General features: G+C 36.6%; 1 protein-coding gene and 1 pseudogene across 10 annotated transcripts in view; one reads left to right on the plus strand and one right to left on the minus strand.

Annotated features, from left to right (window-relative positions):
• The window catches only part of DYRK1A (dual specificity tyrosine phosphorylation regulated kinase 1A), a 147,729-nt gene that overhangs the window by 39,444 nt on the left and 86,250 nt on the right, over positions 1-22,035 (plus strand). For 9 of the 10 annotated variants that reach the window (XM_058296234.1, XM_058296230.1, XM_071214956.1 and 6 more), the window contains exon 2: positions 12,226-12,311. The exons of the other annotated variant lie outside the window; for it this stretch is intronic. In XM_058296234.1, coding sequence (XP_058152217.1) covers positions 12,302-12,311 — 10 coding nt within the window. In that variant the 5' untranslated portion in view covers positions 12,226-12,301. The remainder of the gene's footprint in view (positions 1-12,225; positions 12,312-22,035) is intronic. 10 annotated transcript variants of the gene reach the window in all.
• Positions 6,805-7,441, minus strand: LOC101425089 (ferritin heavy chain pseudogene; annotated as a pseudogene).

A 22,035-nucleotide genomic window follows, 5' to 3' on the forward strand; every position in this document is an offset into this window, starting at 1 on the left:
AAAGACTACATATAAGTAAAAATAAAAAAAAGATCAATGACTACATAAATAAAAATAACAAAGAAGATTACATACATATTTAGGTTTCACTTGTCATGTTCTTGGGAAGGTTGTTTTTGATACCCTATCCTTCCTCAAATCTAAATCAATTTCCTCATTATATTCTCTTTTAGCAATCTACTTTCCTCATAACCCTTAGTATGCTTTGTAGTTATATATTAGGGTGATTTTGTCTGTTTCCCAGGTTAGACTGTCAGTTCCAGGCGAGTAGGCCAGTGACTGTATGTCTAACCTTTATGTCTCCAATGCTCAGCATATATTTGTGGAAGAAGTGAATGATAACTGTATTCATGTCCTGACATCTGATTTTTAAAAAAATAACTATTTGTATGTATGCAATTATTTAAAATTATTTTTTGGTTATATCCAGAGGCATCAATATGTTCTTATTAAAAGTTATTGAAGTATATGCAGATGTATATATGGTCTTTTGACTCTCCCCACACTCCTACCCCATTGCCTTCCCAGCCCCATTGCTCTGACGAGAGATACTGCTATTAACGTTTTTTTTTTATATCTTTCTGGACATTTTCCTGTTCATTTTCATTTGTATATGAGTATGTTCATGTTCTTATTTTGTAGTTTATTTATGTAATATTAATTTGCACATACTTTCCTGTAGCAGTGTAATTTGAGTGCTCAAGGTGGCAGTTGACTTATTTTGCTCTTCTCATTGGCTTGATAATCAAGTCTTACAATGCTTGTTACTTTGAGATAAGCATGACACATAATCTCTCTAGATCTCAGTTGTCACATCTGTTAAATTGAAGATCTCTTGGCTTTAAATGGGAAAATAAATTTAATGTATGTATACAATATTTTACAACTGTTATTGCATAATTCATTTGGGTTAGATAACATGAGAATAGAAAAAAGGGAATTTGTAGGGAACTTGTTAGAATGTGCAATTTTTACCTGCAAGAGTAGCTAGAGAACGTCTGTTGATTAAACAAGTTAGTGGGATCTATCTATATTTTGGACTTTCGCACGAAAGTTTGAGTTTTATTGGTCAGTAAGGCTAGCTGATGACATCCTAAAGCAAATTTTACCCCAACTCCTTGAATTTTCACATCACAACTATACATTTAGCCCATTGAATTCTTAAAAAAATTTAAATAGAAATCAACATGTAGGTTAATCTTTGTTAGTGGCTTATTTAAAACCATTTTATGGAAAAGAGTTCTAAGATATTTTAACCCCTTCTTTCTCTCTGAAAAGACAAAAAACAATTTTAAAAAAGACTTGCTCAGACACGGGATGTTTTTAAATTCTCTTGTCATTGAATCATTAAGTTTTTTAATCTTTAGGTTCTGCATCTAAGATTATTAAAATAACAATTTTTTGGCTTTTAAAAGAGGGTTGATATTTAAAAGGATTAAAAAACATTTCTGAGCTTTAATGGCTGTTTATATAGAGTTGATAGCTAAAATATTTGTTTTGCTCATATAACACGTCAGTCTAGCAAAAATGCTAGATTTTGTGCTGTTTGCTTTGAATTAAGTTTTATAGAGCTAAACCATAGCAAACTCATTGTTCCACCATTAGGTTGCAGGTGTAACTTAACGGGTGCTTATTATCTCATTTTAAATATTTAACATTTTTTAACTCACTTGTTTCAACAGCATTCGAAAGCAGATGTTTTAGGAGACAAGTAGTTTGATTTTATCTCATATATTGAGAGTCAGCTATTGAAAAAGGTGGTCTTCTGCAGGGTGAGATGAACAAGGCTTTCCCCACAACCAGGAACTACATGCGGAGAGGCATGCAGTTATCTACAGTTTAAGGCAGAGAGTGGTTCATGAAGGAGTAGTCATGTCTGTAAGGAGGACTGTGGGATGGCTTTTTGGGGGAAAAGGCCTTGACCTTGGGCATTGAGCATGGGATTGATGGGCAGAGAAGATGGATAAGGAATATTATGGAAGAGCCTGAACAAAAAAGGGGAGTTTGAAGAATGGTACTTTGTCTATTGTGGAAAACTGTATAGTCAGATACAAGGCTAAGGTAGAGGTAATAATAATAAAAATATTAGTATGAAGAAGCAGATGTGTGTTGAGCACTTACTTGGCTCTAAATGCCTTACACCTGCTAGTGTTGACAATTCAGTAACCTTATGGGATTCTTCCCATTTTGTAGATGAGGAAACTTAGTTACAGAGCAGTTAAGGCCAGGTGTGAGGCTCCCTCTAATCTGGTGGAGCCTGGAGGTAAACTGGGGCAGGCTGAACCTGATGCTTAAGACCTTGAATGCCAGGGTCAGCAACAGTCACATCAAGCAGTATGCTAGCTGATTTGAAAAAAAAAAAGTCCTTAATAGTAATAGTTTATTATGATGAACTTTTTACTTATGGAGTTTTAAAGACTTTCTTAGAGGTCCTTAGCTAGGATGATGAAGTAACTTTTATGGTAAGAGGCAGCCGAATTTCTTGGACCATTTTTTTCTTGATTATGAAAGGTGCACATGTTTATGACATTTGTGTTACATTCAGACATATAAAGAAGAACATTAAGAATCACTCAGCCTTTTATTAGCAAAAGGCATTCATGATTAGTAATTTTATATATTTTCTTTCAGAGTTTTCTCTGTGCATTTATTTTGCTTTCCCTGAGACTGTGTTTTGGGGAAGGGTTTGAGTCCTTTCTAATACAAAATAAAATGGGAGTTTTTCTTTCATGTAATACAATTGTCATAAGAAGAACTTAGATGATTATACAACATTTTATCATGTGAATGTACGATAATTTATCTCCCCTTTCTTTTACTGTTGAATATTTTTGTTTCAAATTTTTATTATTTTCGTTTATTTATTTATTTTTATATTTATTATTTGTTTATTTCCCTCCCCCTCGCCCCCCAGCCACTTGTCTGCTTTTCTGCTTTCTGTTTCCGCATGCTGTGTGTTCCACTATGTCCACTTGTATTCTTGTCAGTGGCACTGGGAATCTGTCTCTCTTTATTGCGTCGTCTTGCTGCGTCAGCTCTCTGTGTGTGTGGCCCCACTCCTGGGCAGGCTGCACTTTATTCGCATGGGCGGCTCTCCTTATGGGGTGCACTCCTTGCATGTGGGGCTCCCCTACGCGGGGGACACTGTGGCAGGGCACTCCTTGGGCGTGGCAACACTGCACGTGGGCCAGCTTCACCACACGGGTCAGGAGGCCCTGGATTTGAACCTGAACCTCCCATGTGGTAGGCGGATGCTCTATCCGTTGAGCCAAATCTGCTTCTCAAATTTTTGTTATTTTTAGCGAAAACTTTTGTCTATAAATTTCCTATCATTTCATTGAAATGGCCAGTTAAAAATAGAGTTTGAATATGAGGCAAAATAGACTACAAATGGAGTATGGTATTGGTGCTTCACTTAAGAGTTAAAGAATATAAGGAAGAAAAGAAAACTGAATAGGAACAATATTTACTGTGGCCAACGCTCATATTTAAGAATATTGTGTACAGATTTGGTGATCATAAATTGAGAAACAATTGGCTGATAAGATTGAGAAGAAAGATTGAGCAACTTGATGTTCAGTTGGGAGAAGCAGCTGAGGAATATGTCTTGGTGCATGTGAAAGTGTTTTGTAAGCTATGTATAACTTTTTTCAAAGTGCAGAGAAAAACAGCATGAAATTAAGTTGGTATTAGGAAGTTAGGAAGGGGATGAGGATGTGTTTTTAGGCAGTGTGAGTTGAGGCAGTAAGGGCTCTGTAGGCAGACATTCAACAGATTGTTGGACTGGATATTGAGTAAGAGGTTAGGATAGAGAAAAGACTTTGGAATTATTAGTGTAATTCTTTCCGAGATGAAGACTGTATAGAGACATGAGTGGAAAGGCCAGGGGATAGAATTGGAGGTAACACCTGAGGCTTGGGCCAGAAGAGGGATGATGAGCAAGGGGGAGAAGTGGAATATTTAGGGATGATTGATACTCTGGAATATAAGATCACACTTTAAAAATTTTTAAGGAGATAGCATTTCTTTATAAGCTCTGAGAAAGTGTAGCAAGAAACAAAAATAAAACTAAAATCATTTTACTATTCTTTATAATAGATTTCTTAAAGAAAAATTTAAGCTTTTAATGACTATTTTTTTTTCTGTTTGAGCCTTGTTATTTTTCTGTATTTCTGAAATGCAAGGATAATTAAAAGGAGTTGCTTTTAGAAATATATATAATTATATGTGTATAAAAGTCCATACAACTAAGTATATATATACACATGCATATAAATTAATTATATATAATGTATACTTTTTTTTCTTTTAAAGTCAGTTTTGGTCTAGAATCTCTATTTTTTTTAAGACTTTTTTTTTTTTTTTAAAAGATTTATTTATTTAAACCCCTCCCCCCCCGCCCCCGGTTGTCTGTTCTCTGTGTCTGTTTGCTGCATCTTGTTTCTTTGTCCGCTTCTGTTGTCCTCAGCTGCACGGGAAGTGTGGGCGGCGCCATTCCTGGGCAGGCTGCACTTTGGGTGGCTCTCCTTACCGGCGCACTCCTTGTGCGTGGGGCTCCCCTTTGCGGGGGACACCCCTGCGTGGCAGGGCACTCCTTGCGCACATCCGCACTGTGCATGGGCCAGCTCCACACGGGTCAAGGAGGCCCGGGGTTTGAACTGCGGACCTCCCATGTGGTAGACGGACGCCCTAACCACTGGGCCAAGTCCGTTTCCCTATAATGTATACTTTATACATAAAATTATATAAGTGTTTTTGTGTATTTTAGGCCATACAAAGTCATTGCTATGTGGAGGGAGCCCTGGGTATTGATTGTTGGCATTGGAGTGTATTCTCAAAAACTAGTTATAAGAAGGACTTGCAAGCTTTAGAGTCTGTACATTTTACCTAGTGTCTTCTGACAGATTCTGCTTTGTTTAGGGAATGAATACAAGAATTAAATTATCCTCCATGTACAGGTTAGGGAGGGAACAATCAATATATAGTGCTAAGCATTGGATCTCAGTCTTGTTTGATTTGTGAAGCAACTGGTGGTCGTTGGGCCACTCCTTTTTAAGTCCTCTTATAATCTAGGATAAATTTGAATAATGAAAAGTTTGAGCACATTATGTGTAGGTGCTATAAAATCATACCTGTAAGCAGGCATAACTAACAGAAATGATTGAAATCATGATGGCTCTGGGTATTTTATTCATATCACTTTGTTCTTAATTTCTACTAGCAGATGGGTAAAAACAGGCTCCCAGGTTCAAATTTTATGGTTATGAAAAATTGGAAACAAGCCAAATATCCCCAATAAGTGTTTGCAAAAAATAAACTTGCATCTCTGCAGTGGAGTATTGTGCAGCTGTTAAAAAATGATGACACAAATATAAATTGCTGATGTAAAAATGTCAAATTTTAAGAAAAGAGCAGAATTTCCACCATAAAATTTATCTTAGAATGGTTGAATTTTGTGAGAGTTTTAGTTCTTTATATTTATTTTGTCTCATTTTTATTTTAATAATGAGCATGTAATACTTTAAAATCAGAAAACAGTAACTCTTTTGCATAAAACATGATAGGAGAAAAACTTGAAGCTTTTTATTTTAAATGGAGAAAATGCTATCATTATTTGCTTCTAGCTTCTGAATAACATAACTACACATGACTGGGGTGGAGTAGTGTCAGGATTTGTTTTTAAAGCATAGAATTCTTATGAAGAATAGGCTAGAATGGGTAAAAAGTTGGCCAGGGGGTCCACATGGAGAATAGAATGAGGGACCTTGCCTAAGATAGAAATGTAGAAATGAGGGCCTGTTTGAATGACATTTCTGAGGAGAAATCCATCACACAAATTTGTGGATTGTATGTGGGATAAGAAAGAGGAAAGTCTTAGATTGTTTAGGCATTTGGCTGACGATGACACCCATTAATCAAGCACAAGACAGAGAATATAAAGTAAGAAGTGGATTTTTTCCCCCTTGACTCCCTGACCTCAAGCTCCGCCCCCCCCCCCCCCCACACTTTTGGGTGGGGAGATGGTAAATTCAGTTTAACAGACTGCCTTACAGCATTTAGTTACGGAGTCAGTTTGCCTGGGTTGGAGTATTTTCTCTCTTCACTTTGTGTGTGTCACATGTGTGACTTGGGGCCTTAGTTTCCTCACCTGTAAAATGGAGGTAACTACCTTATGTGGTTGTTTATGGGAATTAAGTGAATTTAAGTAAAATATTTAGAACAGTGCTTGTTGAAGATAAGACAGCTGCAGTGAAACAGTGATAACTGGGACAATGAATTAGTTAAGTGGGCTATTAGAAATGTGGGCCTGCACTGGGGAGAGAATGTAGCTAGAGGCAAACCAGCTTTACAAAAGTCTGTTTAATTCCATGCACAACTAAAATGGTACTTAATGTTGACTTTCAACCTTAGAAATGAGCCTTCTGGAATTTAGGTCTGCTTATGATGGACATATTTCTTAGTATAGAGTAATAAAGTGGTGACTCTCTAGAAGTAGGGGTTAAGTTGCCGAAAAGTTCTGTGGTCTGAGAATTCACGTTTGAGGAATTCAAAATACAAGAGAATAGATATAAATTTGTTGATGGAATTGAAGGTTGATACAAACCTATGCAAATCACTGTAAATATTTTTACATTCACTAAAGGAAGACAAAGGTAGCAAGCAAAATAGAATATCAGTAGCAGTTTACATATTTTGAATTGACAGAATACTGTACTATTTACACTTATTGATTGTAACTTATCCTTTTTTTTGGGGGGGGGGTACCAAATAACTTTATTTGAAGGAATGGTACCAATGAAAGAACTTGGTAGATGTTGATACAACTTATAGAAAAGGTAAACCCAACACACACGCACTACTACCCTGTGGCTCTGGGGAAGCCAACATAAGGTTTAGCTCTCATCACTGCTTCCCAGAGTGTGCTTGTCAGAGAGATACTCTGCCAAGCCAGAATCTGGGCCCCCATCTTGCGCAGGCTGGTTACGTAGTCACCCAGTTCTTTGATGGACTTCACCTGCTCATTCAGGTAATGGGTCTCAATGAAGTCACACAAATGGGGGTCATTTTTGTCAGTAGCCAGTTTGTGCAGTTCTAGTAGTGACTGATTCACCCTTTTTTCCAAGTGTAATGCACACTCCATTGCATTCAGTCCGCTCTCCTAGTCATCTTGCTCTGGTTTCTTGATATCCTGAAGGAAGATTCGGCCGCCTCGTTGGTTCTGCAGCTTCATTAGTTTCTCAGCATGTTCCCTCTCCTCATGAGATTGGTGAAGAAAATATTTGGCAGAGTTCTTCAAAGCCACATCATCACGGTCAAAGTAGTAAGATATCGACAGGTAGACGTAAGAGGCATAGAGCTCCAGGTTGATCTGGCAGTTGACGGCGGCCTCCGAGTCCTGGTTGTAGTTCTGGCGCACCTGTGACGGGGATGTGGTCGTCATGATGGGTGGCTGAGAAGTGGCGGCTGTGCGACACTGGACGGATAGTGGCAAGCAGCTGGGGGTGGCTGGCCGACAGGGGCAAGCACCGGGTTCCGTTCAAGCACTGTTGAAGCAGGAAACCACGGCGACTCTCCGCGAAGACGTCTGGCCTGTAACTTATCCTTAGAAACTTTTCAGTTTTCCCTTGAAGTTTAAAAAAATGATAATTTGTCCAGTACATTATGCATTGTTACAGGTAATATGCATATGGAGCATTTCCTTCTGTTTTCCTGTATTTGTTGGTGTGTTCAAATACTCAGTGCCTATTTTGTCTCATTTGAGCCTAGGTGAGGTCCTAATAGAGCCTGAGTAACTTGGTGTTTGAGATGGCAAAAATTTTGAGCAATGTCTAGTTAACCCACTCAGTTCTAGTTCTTGAACCTTCTCCCTAATACTCAGAATTACATTAGGTCTCATGTAATTTCTTGGAATATATGTTGATCTATTCTTTAACGTGTATCTCAGCTATTGCACTTCCAAGATGCCAGTAGAGTAGTATAATCCAAGACCCAGGTTTATAATCTTACATGCTCTTTTATCTTGCCCAAGGCTTTAGTGAGAAAATGACTCATCTGCTGTCAGTTTTTATCTTCTTTTCAGTTTGTCTTCTTTTAAAATTTTTTGATAAAGGAAATATGTACCAATCTGTTGTGCTAGAATTAAAGTTTCTCTACTAACCTTTGGAGAGAATTAAGTGTTCCATTTTCTTAAATTGAAATGCTTTGTACAAATTAGTTTACTGCTTATGAGCTTTTATTTTTTTTCATGTTTGGGTTGGTTAAGGCAAAAGAGTGAGTACAGGGTATAAAATCAAATATAGATAGACCTGAATTCTTGCATCTTTGTGATTTTCTTAAAATCATTTCATTGGTTTCTGATGAGCAGCATCTTGACATGGTGGAAAAATAGTGACTTCAGTGTTGACCAGAGTCCACATGCTGTGACCTTAGGCTGGTTAATCTTTCGACCCTTGGTTCTCCTATTGGTGAAATGGAAAAAAACCCGTTACTACTTAAAGGATTGGTAGGAGATTAAATGTGTCAACATATATAAAGTATCTCAGCAGAGTTGTTGATGCATAGTAAGTATTTAGCAAATGTCCTTTCCCCTACCGCTTTACTCATGTTGTCACTTACAAAAGATCTGTGCTTTTTTTTTTTTAAACTCTTATTTCCTGGGGATTTTGAGAGGTGTGAAAAACGTTCTTGCTTTTTAGGAATTCACTTGAAATCGCCCATTAGTGTATAGCTTTTCCTCCTTGTATGCCATTTGATTATTTTACTGGGGAATCAGTTAAAGATTTTATTTCTTGGGTATTAGGTATCAAAATCACGACATTTCCCTATTTTCTTTTCCTTTTGACTCCTTTGGTGGTTATAATTCTAGAAAAATTTTTTAAAATTACTGTATGGAAAAAGAAGAAAATATTTTCTTTTGTCTCTACTGTGTTCCTGTAAATGAGCAAAAAGTTCATAAGGAATGTTAGTCACACTAGAAATTTTACGTAATTACATAATTAAATTTTAAGTGTCTTCACTAAGTTTTCCTTGATTTCATTTTCGTGGATTATTCTTAATTGCATTTTTTGGAACTATTTAAATTGCTTTCTTAAGGCTCATTGTGTGTCATATTTTATTTTCATATGGATTATATTTTAAAAATTGTGAAATATACATATGAGGATATTTATAACATGTACAATTAAAAGATAACAAAAACAACCATGTACTTCCACCCAGCTTTACAAATAAAGTAGTACTTACCAGTACCTTTGAAGCTCCTTGTATTACACTGATTTTTTTATCTGCTGTTTGTATGACTTCCCAACTACTTTATTTTGTAATTAGATATAATTTTTTTAGTTTAATACCTCCTGAATTAATTTGGTCTTGCTAATGCATTAATTTCTATCACAGCCTTGCCACTCTTAAGATTTTTGTAGATTAGTATTGTTAGTTTTAATATATCAGTGCTTTTAATTGGGCATCTCGATGCTGTTTGTCTCTAATGAGAGAGACTGAACCTGATACATACCTGAATATACTGTGTGCTCTAACTTAGCCTGGTTAAAATTCTACTTTCCCTGTAGATGTGCTGGGCTGTAGGCTTAATTTTATGCACTAATTTTCAGACAAATAAAAAATGGATTGTACATTAGTTTATCTTCAAAACCCACTTAAGCTCAGCTCCTGGGTTGTTCACAGACCATTATGTTGCCTGTGGCAAAATGTGAGCTAAAACATACTTCCAAAAAGGTTTTGAGGATTTTAAGAGATTCCTATGGTAACAGTAGTAGATGCTTTTCATTTAGCATCTGATTTTTGCTCCATAATTTGTGAATGACTCCATTTATGGGGGAAGGCTAAATACACGGTAAGATATTTCAGAAGATTTAAAATATGACTTAATTTAAAAACTTTTAAGAAAAGAATATTGTATCTATAGACCTCGTGTTCAAAGCACATTTTAGTATTTCGTATTATTATTCTTGTACAATTCTTAGCTAATATAAACCATTTTTTTTTCTTGAAAACTGACTAACCTGGGAGACATATGGAATAATTACTTCTTGTGTTTATCTTTACTAAGTGTGTGATGGTTTAGTTGCTTCTTATATCAGAAGCAAATTTAACTTGTGGAGATATTTACCCATTGCTAAAGGTTGCTTTTCAAATGGGTGGTAATTAATGGATGGCATTTCTAAGAAGTCACAATTTTAGGATCAGACAATTTTGATGCATATTTCTTATATTTAGATTTTACGTGTGAAACAATGAAGTAAATGCTAACTTCTAGGAACTTTTAATAAAGTAAAAGAATTCTAATGTTTTTTATTCTGCTTTATTCTTATGAAGCGCTGTTCTGTCAGTTAGATCGTCTATTCCTGTTGAAGCCATTGATACTGGCAAGGTAGAATTGTAATATTTTATAGGTGAAGAATATGATGATGAGAACATAAGAACTTGATTTATTCATAGCAAGAGGTTGAATTTATATTCCCTTTTTCCATTGGTCCATGCTAGAATTTTAAGACAGACCATTTTCAGCGGGGAGGGGATTACTATAAAAGTTTTTGGAGGAAAAGATTTTCATTTATTCAGTTACTGATTATTTTTTGCAAATATAACTATTTTAATGCAAAACCCTAATGCCCATCCATCTATCCATTCATCCACCCACTCCAAAATCGGGTACCAGTTTGCCCATGGTCTAGGGTTTCACCTGCTGCCATAGCAGCATCTGAACTGGGAAGGTAGTTCTTCAAGAATGGAATCTGGATTATAGTTAATGATTTCAATCATAGACAATTCCTTTTTCCATAATTCATCCATTTAAACCTCTGTCCCTGAACTACTCTTCCAATGAAGTGCCTAATGTTGGTAACTTTTGAGTTTTTAAAAGAACTTTGAGTTTAAGAAGTACAAGGAGAAATAACAGAAGCGCAGAAATATTTTTTTCATGACCCACTCGCCTAAAAATGTTTTTCTTCAACCTGCCTGAATAGTTTCTTTATTTTGCAGCACTGCTTAGAATTCTACCAGTTAGAGGTTCATTTGGACTAACTAGCATTAATACCTGAAATGAACTACATTGAGGCAGTGGGAACTTTGGTTGGTAATTTAGGAGCTTAGAACTACTTTGGGGAAGGCAGGGTGGTTATTATTAGCCAGGGTGGTTGTGATGTCACCATATAAAATTTAAGGAATTATAGGCATCTGGATTTGAGAGAAAGGAAACCTCTCTTAGAATTGTCCAGGTAAAGAAAGAAGCTAGAATTGGGATCTTTCTGTATTTCTTTTGTCTTTCAGGGTCCCCAGTATCCATGCCCCCAATAATATCTTTTGGAATTAACAGGTTTCTTCTGGCTAGCCTGGGAATTTAGCCAACATTGTTTCATTATATCCCTTAGTAACCATTTTATTTTATTTTATTTTTTTGATGTCTTTTTTTTTTTTTTCCTTAGTAACCATTTTAAAGATAAATTTTTAGGGAAAAAAAAGTAGACTCAGTTAATTTATAAGCCAGGTTTTTAACCTGTACTTGTTTTTAGTTTCTTGCTGTTATCACTGTTAACAATGAGCCTGCTTTCCCTTTCCCATCAGTCATTATGGGTATTTGTTGGTCAATCATGAAATAGCAGTGGAAGCAGTAAGTAGGAATTACTGTAAAAGAGTTACAATAAAGTAAGAGAAGCCATCAGAGCAAAAGAGAGTTTGTGGACTTACTGGGGCAGTTATGAGAAATGTCTCAGAATTTAAATTACAAATAACTTATTAGTGTAACATGTTATCATTCCTATTAAGTAACTTTAATTACCTCTACCTTGATAGTAAACCATATGAAAAGTAAATTCACTTTCATATTGATTTGTGAATTGATGGAGACTACAAAATGTAGATTTTTTTCCTCCAGATAAATTATAGAATAGTGGACTATTCAGTATTTATTTTATACCTAGAAATGCCTGAAATTTTCCTTGGTAGCAGGCAGATTTTAAAATTTTATCTTTTCCCTGACAGATGAATACTTTACATTTATAAATTTTATATATAATTAACTTTGATTAATGAAGACTAAGGAAGTTATTTTCAAGTGAACTTAAATGTTAGTAAATGAGTTTTGAGAGTTTGCAGTATAATTTTATCTATATGTTTTGAGGATTGTAAGTACATTAGTTATTCCTCAATTAGGGGTAATTGTCTTGCATCATTATCTCTTATCATAATCTGTTTTTCTTCACACAGTGTTATAGTTTTGCTGCCGGACTCTTCCCTCCCTTCCCCCACCCCATCAGGATGATATGAGACTTGAAAGAAGACGATGCATACAGGTGACTCAAGTTTTGAAATATAGTAAGACTATGGTTGTCTGAGGGAATGTGGGTACTGTTGGTATATTTTGAATGGGGATGTTTTTTGATAAACAGCAATCAGTGGGAGAATTGTTCAGATCAGTAAATGCCAGAGATAGTTGGAATATTTATTAAATTTGGCTTTGGGACTCAGTTTGTCTGGTAATCAGTGATTTATAGTGCTATTAATACAAATAAAATATAGTAATTGCTGGTACTTGAGTTTTTCAGAAGTGAATATTGGCTAATACTTTGGCGGAAGTTGGATTTTTTTCTGTTAATAAAATAACTAAAATATTCACCTCTATGGTTGAATGCATGTCTCTCTCAGAGCCCAATTAGAATATAGCAAATCTTTTAAAGATATAAGGAGTAGGTTTTAGTAGTATAGCTTTAATAAAATTCTGAAACTTAAGGATATTATACCTCTCTGTATGATTTATTAAAACAAACTGGATCTGGGGTTTTGTTTTTTCTTTCCTTGTTCTCTCCTGCCACCCTGTTGCTCTTCTTCCCCTTTGTCATCTATATTTATATGAGAGAAACGGTGTGAAGACATTTTTGATTGCTTTATAATTAATTGAGGTGATCTTATATATGGAAAAGTGGAGGCTGGTACATACCTAGTTACAGTCAAACTCTTAAATGTAGTGTAGTTAATGGATAAAGCATCATTAACTTGCAAATGCATGCATTCTTGAAACTCAGGCAGATTGTGAGACATTCTATTATATTTTGTAAATTTGAGATTCAGAGAGAAAGAGTCTTATTTGGTTATATGTAAAAACTGATGTTTGAAAATGTAGTCTTTAACTGAAAAAGAAATAGCTACATAAAAATCTGGAATAGATCCCTAGTTACATTGCTGGTTGGTTTTGGTTTTCGTTGATCTTTGTTTTCTGAAAAGAGAAAGTAATCATTTTTTGTTTTTTGGGGGGGTGGGATTTTAAAAAACGTTTCAGGTGTTCCATTTTGTACGAAGGAATATATTTGAAGCTGTTTGTAAATTGAATGATAGATCTAATAATACATTCATAAGGGACTCATCATATCTGCCTCTTTATCTTGCTCCTGCACATAGGTGTGCGCATCTATGTTTGTCTAGATTAAAGTTACATCTGGCACACCTTCTGGATGAGTGGCTTATTGTTAAAAAAAGAATCATGCTGGGCTGAATGTTACTGACATAGAAGAATATAAATAGGAGTTTTCACAGAAAGTTCTTTACAAGCTTACGAAAAGTTTGGTTGTCACATTTTAAAAATGTGACCTTTGGGTGCAGGATAAATTCTCAGCACTGTCAGCTTCCAGATTGCTGCTTGGACACTATATTGCATGTTGGCTCTTCCAAGTAGATGTTCATTTTTTCAACTGAGGTCAGTAGAGGAACATAGTAATTTTGGGGTATCTCATAGGTTTATCCATGAATTTTATTAGTTTTGGAGATTTTCCCTCATGCAATTTTGCGGTAACAAAATTGCTATTCTACTTATAGTTTATCTTCATATCCAAGATATGAAGGCTTCCCAAATAGCTCCTTTTATTAAAAGTCTTCTGGCCTCAAGGGAATTAAATAGCACTCTCTAAATATATGGTTAGCTGCTCGTGTAAATTCCATTTTTAACAATTGGAAAATTAACAATTGTTTTCAAGCAAAATTAGCAGCTTTTATAACGGTCATTAATTAATGCAGCAGTTTGCTCTTGTACTATTGTGCACACATTTATTATACTTAAAGTGATAGAATTTTATCACACAAAACTCAAGGAGTGTTTTACTCTAAGTGGAATGCTTATGCCTTTTGGAAAGCATATGTTCACTTGCCCACCCACCCCCCGGCCTTTTTTTGGTACTGACTTTGTCATGCTGGTTAAATGTGATAGGTAACTTATTCTCTCATATTTCTCATTGCTTATGCTTAGTTTTGGGGTACTAGAAAGAATATTGGCTGATAATGACTTTTCAAAAGCTAAACCTTAGTAATAGATTTTGACCAAACACCAAGCTGATATACTCTGGTGTATCCCTAGCATACAGTAGAGGTTTTTCCACTACTTTTAAAATTCGAGTGTCCTTTTTGTATATAATTAGAACACAAGTAAGGTAAAATTGGATTACCCTTTGATTTTTGCGAAAAATTATTTGCGCAACAAATACTTATTAGCTAGGATTTGTTTTGTACCAGGTACTGTAATAGGTGCTCTGCCTAAACGGATAAAATATACAGTCCTTGCCTTTAGGGATCAAAGGAAACATTTCCATTGGGAAAGATGGCAGATAGCATCTAAACAAATAAATGATGCAGTGGATAGTTATGATAAGTTTTTATGACTTTACCTTTGAGTTCCAGATATCTAGAGTAAAAACAGAAAATACTTTGGGTGATAGCATTCACAGTAATGGCTTCAGTGAAACCTATGTGCTGATATTATAGAATTCTGTGTTCTGAGTTCCAGACACATGTCTGCCTGCTAGATATCTGTCCTGCACACACCCACCCCCTCCCATTTATTCCCATTATTGGCGTATGACACCACACTACCCAAGCACACCATCATGCCGGGATCCTGGTACCTACTTCTTGCCCCTTTGAGTGAAGAGATAACCAAATTCTGTTTGTTTAGGCTATAGAATCACTCACTTCTAAATTTGGAAAATGCACCATCTTCGAAATTACCATGCACATTAACATAAGGCTCTTTTATGAGGAAACCTTTGACTAAGGGACCTCCTCTTTTTAATTTTCATTTATTTTCATTAATATCCTATGACATATTATTTAGCAAAAGCTGTTGGACACAACAGTTCATACCATTATTTTTTGTTAAAAGGGACTGCTTTAACAATTGTTTTTTAATAGTAGAGATATGCCAGTCACGTCAAAACTTGAAATAATTCCACAGCATATAGAAAGATCTGTAACATTGTATGAAGATGAATAACCTTAGAAATTTACTTGTGCACATAACACTTAAAATAATGCTACTATAGCAGTACTGCTGTACAGGAGCTTAAAATCTAAAGCAGTCGAAATCTTTATTTTGTTCTTTTGCTCAAGAAATTTACTTTGGAAATGTGCTGATTTGTTTCTTTAGTCTTTGTCATAGTTCTTACATCCAAGAATTTGAATGCTTAGAACTATTTGATATGGTAGAATTTCAATTTTAGTTTCTCATTTTTAAATGTGAATTTTGTAGGACAAAGTTTATATATTTTCAGTGGTTACAGATGTATGGTGTAGTCATTAAAAATGATTAGAAATAAAGATCTGTAAATTAGAAAAAAAAACAACTTTAATCCCAGTTATAAGTTGGGTGCATTGGTAGAATCAAAGCGTTTGTATGTTTTAATATTTTGGAATATATTGCCATGTTGCCTCCTTTTGAAATTGCTGGTCATATGGCACTGCATATCTCATCTTTCTCTGTCATCTATATGTGTTTTCCCTTCTCCAGTTCTCATTCATTTCTCAACCCTATGCAGTCTGATTTTTCTCTTATTAATTCACTGTTGTTTCTTTTGGTAAATGACATCCAGTGAATATATATTTGCTCCCACATATTAAGTTTTTCTTCCTGTATTAAATAATAAAAAATCATTGAGAAATTTAGAAAAATATAGAAAAGTAAGAAAAAAAAATAGCCAGAGTTCTACTGTCCACTGCGTGATGGCACATTCCTTTCCAGTCTCTTCTTTTCCATGACATTTTTAAGCAGTTGAAATAGTTCTGAATATCCACTCTAGGTCCTTTATATTTTCTCTTTTATTGCCTAGCATTATAGCTTGGTGACTGTTGCTGCCTCTCGCCACCCCTCCTCCCCTTTCCAGCCATCGCTATCTTTCCCGCCAGTCCCGCCCATATTGCCAACGTACAATCTGCCCTCTTCCCCGGTAACTGCTTACCTCGGGGCTGTCCATCAGCTTCAGCCTGTCCACTACTGCCCCGTAGCTAGCCCTCCCTCCATCTTACTCCTCCCTCTCAACCCTATATAACCTAGTGCACTTCCATAATAAAGCAGACCTGTTCTTGCGCTCAAGCGGTCTCCGTGGGTTTTTCCCCAACCGCGCGTCCCCCACGCCTGGAGAACCGGTGCTCCTTTCGGGAGTACCCCCCGCCGGCGGTTCGGCAGGAGCGAGCCCCCCCCCCCCCCCCCGACTCTTGGGCCTGAGCGAGGCTAAGCCCTCCAGCCCGACGGCAGGTGACATAGGGAAATTTTGATTCCTTGCTAATTTTGATTGAAAAACTTATTAATGAGAGTGATCTACTGTCCCTTTGAACTTTGAGCAGGTCCAGAGTGTTCGGAGCTTTAACTTTTTGAGGATACATAACTTTAGAAATTTATTCTAAAGTGTGCTGATTTGAGACTTTCACTGTATGATCATTGAGTGTTATAGTTACAAAAATTCTCTTAATTCAGCAAAAAAGAAGAGTCTTCTCTTTTTTGAAAAATATAAAAGTGATATTGCATGTACATTGGAGGAAAAAGTTCAAGTGCTTCAGAAGTTCGTAAGGTAAAGAGAGAGAAACCACTGCCCTTTTTCTAATTGTTTGGTAGATATTCTCTTCCCAGGATTATTTCCTTCTTAGCAAATGACTTTGATTTAATGCCTTTTTTTTTTTTTTTTTTTTTTTTAAAGGTACCAGGGCTAGGTAATAAACCTGGGACCTCGTATGTAGGAAGCTGATGCTCAGCCACTGAGTCACATCGGCTCCCCTAAGATGGTTTTTTTGTTTGTTTGCTTGTTTTTTTTTTTTTTTTTAGGAGTCACTGGGAACTGAACATAGGTCGTCCCATGTGGAAAGCAGGTGCTCAACCACTTCAGCCACATCTGCGCCCCTGATTTAATGTTTTTATGGCATTTGCACAAATGTGCTTCCTTGTTTTATATCTCCACCAATCTGATATTTCTTCAGTGTCAGGGAGACCATGGTTTATCCTCTTTGTATGTCCTGTGTCTGTCTAGAGGGTTCCTGGTACATAGAAAGTTCTCAGTGAATACTTACAACAAAAGCAATTTTTGTTTTCCTGATGCCTAAAAAGAAGTTCCTTAATTTGAATGCTTGCTTTAATGAATTTCCTCAAATGGTTTTTATGAGATAATGTTTTCATTTAGTTTTGTTTCATATTTTTATTTTAAATTCCTAATTTCTAAGTAGGAGCAATTAATAATAACAATGTTATGTCTATATCACATGAGAAGAGAACATTTGATATTTATAGAAAAGATGGTGGAAATCCTGAGCCACATTGTAAAGTTGAATTTCTTAGACTTATGCCTTTATTCAAGACCCATGAGAAAGCAACTACATTTATATTTGTTATCTTTTACTTTGAGATACTTACAAAGTATACCTCTAAAAGAATATGAAATCTGATAAAATGACAGGCAGGCATAGTTCTTTTTTTTTTTTAAGATTTATTTATTTATTTCTCTCCCCTTCCCCCCACCCTGGCCCCAGTTGTCTGTTCTCTGTGTCTATTTGCTGCATGTTCTTCTTTGTCCACTTCTGTTGTTGTCATCGGTGTGGTTATCTGTGCATCATCTTGTTGTGTCAGCTCTCCGTGTGTGTGGCCCATTCTTGGGCAGGCTACACTTACTTTCGTGCTGGGTGGCTCTCCTTATGGGGTGTACTTCTTGCGCATGGGGCTCCCCTACGCGGGGACACCCCTGTGTGGCAGGACACTCCTTGCGCGCATCAGCACTGCGCGTGGGCCAGCTCCACACGGGTCAAGGACGCCCGGGGTTTCAACCACGGACCTCCCATGTGATAGATGGACGCCCTAACCACTGGGCCAAGTTCACTTCCCCATAGTTTTTTAATATCCGCAGTTTTCCTTCAAAACAGACAGAGCAACTAGGACAGCAAAACCGAAAATTCATGGACAGCATCCAAAAGACAGATGAGATGATGGTATCCCCAAAAACCCATGTAGGTGGCTACAAACCTCTGATAACTACAAAACCTGTATGGTGTCAACATTTGTATAGAAGGATATAGAAAGAAGCATTAGGTATCACAGGGACCTGAAAACAGAACTCTAAGGTAGGCTGTGGTTCATTGGCACATATCGCAATCAAGTTTGAGAACAAGGTCTTAAGTTCACAAGAATACAAGGGGTCCATAGTAAGTTCTGAAGGGATTAGAGCCAGTGGGTCCTTGTGAATTCTCACAACTGTGATAGTTTGTAGTTATTTTGTAGTTCTCCAAAAGAAAAAGATTATATTCTTGAATTAATACATTCCTGTACGTGTGGGACCCTTTTGATTGGACAGTGTCAGTGAGGTGTGACTCAAGTTGGGTCTCCGCCTTCTTACTGCAGCTTTATGTAAACAGACATAAAGAGAGATACACAAAGAAAAGAAGCTGACATTTTTTGATCTTGCCATGTGAGAGAGGATTTGAGGATCGCTAGCTGCCATAGTTTAAGCCCTAAGACCCTAAGAGGCTGGGCCTATAGAGCAACTGAAGGCTTGAAGAGATAAGCTGTATACCTGATCACTTACAGATAAACTTGGGAAGAAAGTAGAGTAGCTGAGACCAAGAGATGAGACCCAGAAAGAGACAAGCCTTATGCCTGGTTGTCCACAGCTGAGCTCTGGGAAACAATAGATTCTGGAGGGGAAGGCATGGACCTCAGCAGAGACAGGTGGCCATCTTTGAGGCATGTCAGGACCTCAGGACCACCAGTAGCTGTCTTTCGTGAGAAAGCTTCCCTGAAGGTGCTTAGATTTGGACATTTCATGGCCCCAGAACTGTAAGCTTTTACCCTAAATAAAATCCCCATTATAAAAGCCAATCCATTTCTGGTACCTTGCAGTGGTAGCCCTGTGGCAAGCTAAGACACTAATCATTTGAAGTTCCCTTCTTGGTCAAAGCCCCACATTAAGGAGACAACTGCTGGGGATAGAATCCAAATTAAGCATGATGGAGACAATGGGGACAAAAGAAAAAGAAGGTCAGATAAAACTGGAGGAAGGTGAAAGTACAGGAGTTCTTCTTCAAGAGGTTGTATTTTTGTATACTTCCTGACAGGAGAAGAGGACTCTTACTGAAGCTAGAAAAGCTATTGTTGAAAGCGGATTTGGCTCAATGGATAGAGCGTCCGCCTACCGCAAGAGAGGTCCAGGGTTCAAACCCAGGGCCTCCTGACCTGTGTGGTGAGCTGGCCCACGTGTAGTGCTGATGCGTGCAAGGAGTGCCCTGCCACGCAGGGGTGTCCCCCACATAGGGGAGCCCCATGTGCAAGGAGTGTGCCCTGTAAGGAGAGCTGCCCCACGTGAAAAAAGCGCAGCCTGCCCAGGAGTGGCACCACAAACACGGAGAGCTGATGCAGCAAGATGACGCAACAAAGAAAGACACACAGTTTCCTGGTGCTACTGACAAGAATGCAGACAGACACAGAAGAACACACAGTGAATGGACACAGAGAGCAGACAACCCTGGGGGGGCGGGTAGGAGAAGAGAAATAAATAAAAATAAATCTTTAAGAAAAAAAAGCTATTGTGACCTAGTTCAATCTCCTAAAAGTTTCTTACTTCACATAAAAATGAACAACAAACAAGAATTATAGTCAAGTTCCCCATACTTTTTTTTTTTGGGAAAAAAGGAATTAAGAATAGAATAATATCCCTGTAGATGAAAGAATGTCTACAAAATGGCTGAAAACCATAACCTATGTTTTGAAACAAACCCAGAGAAATTTAAAAAATGATACAAATATGAAAACAACGTAAGTCCAAATAAGGAAAACCTAGAAATATGGTGATAACTCAGGAAAGGGAAAAAGAAGGAAAAAATTATTTAAAAAATGATGGCTATACTAGAAGGAACTCAAGAGTATAAAAACAAAATAGAAAATTCCTTCAGAGAAATAGATGAATAGGAAGAAAAGTTTTAAAGAAGTGGTGAAGAAAAATAGTTTTTCAGAGAAAGTCTCTGAAAAACTAAAGCACAAAATAGAACTTAAAACATTTCTTGAAATTAAAAAAAAATTTTTTGCTATTGTGTTTGGAAAGGGCATGTTGTGTACCTGGGAAAATTGACCCAGAAATACCCAATATGTAAATACAGTCCACTAAAAATTTTTGGACTTCACAGGAAAAAAATTTCTTTCGGCACCCAGGAACAAAGACCCAAATTTAGGGGAAGAATGTTAGGTTACCATCTGATTTCGACAGCAGCACTTCATGCCAGAAGCAGTGGAATAATGTCTAATACACTCAGGGAAGCACATGAGAGCTAGGCGTTTTATATCCAGCTAAACTGGCTTTCAAATATAAAGATCGCAGACAAAATGTTATGAGCACAAGTAAGAATTTGAGGAATATTGTTTCTAAAAGCACATCTTATGGAATCTCCTGGAGGTCAAATCAGGAAACCACAGAGCCAGGAGGGACATTGGAATAAGGGGAGCATTACATAGGTATTTAACTTGTAGAACTTAGGCTAAATGATGGTTATTTTTGAGAATGTGTTTATGTAATAGCTATATTCTCTGTGATGAAGATACAGTACAAACTAAAAAAAAAAGAATAAGGTCGCTGATTACTTCATAGTTTATAACTGAGGGTAAAACAATATTACTTCAAATGGAGATGCTATGGGGAGAGGAAGGAAAGGAGAAAAAAGGTTACCAGCTTAATTTCAGTGCTGTTCCTAAATAGGGGCCAGGATGCAACCCCCAGGAGTGTGTGTTGCTTGATGCCCGTGCTCTTAACCTGCATGATTGCACTTTATGTTACTTATTTGCAGTGACATTTTCCAATTTGTCATTTGTCTTTTGATTTTGTTCTTAGTATCTTCATAAAGGAGCATTACGTTTTTGTTTGGAGAGACTACGCTTTATTCATTAGTGTAATACCTGGAACATAGTAAATTCTCAAATACTTGCTGAACACATGAGAATAAACCTATTAACAATCTGTTGGTGGTGATACCCTTTTATTTTGTATAATATAATTCCCCTTTTAAAGAGATTTCCAGGGGCTTTGGAAATAATTTACTCTCTGGTTTTGATTATATAAAATAAGTTTATCTGTATTGCTTGTCTGAATACTGATACTGGTTTTGGTTCTAGGAATATTTTGATAGAGTTTGGGTTTTGTATTTTTAGAAAATGGATAGATTTGGCCATTGTTTAAATTTTGGTTCTGTATAAGAAAAATTATTCATTAAAAGGAAAATCCAAACTAAGAAGCCTGATGTAAAAATACTGTTATTGCTTAAGGGTTGGATAGTGTAGATCAGTGCCACAGAAGACTTAATTTAAATTGATTTTACTTCTTTCTAATACCTTTTCTCCCTTCTCTCTTGGTGGTTGACATCAGGCTATTTAGTGGTGCCTCTTTAATTTGGTACAGGCCTGTACCCTTACTCTTGTCTTTTAAAGAAGTATTTAGATCCATATTATTGAATCGATTTATATCAGATAGAAATACGAAAAAGTTTACTTCTAGTTTTACAAACCATTCCCAAAATACACAGAATGAAATTCATTCTCAAAAAGCAGAACTTCAAAATGTAACTACTTGTTAGTTCAAACCTAGATCTGCTTTGTATTAAGTTACAAAGTTTTGCTGTTTCTGTAACTTACTAGTTACAAGCAATCTTTTTCCTTCTACTAAGCAGTATTACTCTTTATGCCCTGCTCAACTAACTTGTTAAATTCAGACGTGTACTTTTCATCATTCCATTTACATG

This window comes from Dasypus novemcinctus, chromosome 4, assembly GCF_030445035.2.
Source record: "Dasypus novemcinctus isolate mDasNov1 chromosome 4, mDasNov1.1.hap2, whole genome shotgun sequence".
Classification (NCBI taxonomy): domain Eukaryota; kingdom Metazoa; phylum Chordata; class Mammalia; order Cingulata; family Dasypodidae; genus Dasypus; species Dasypus novemcinctus.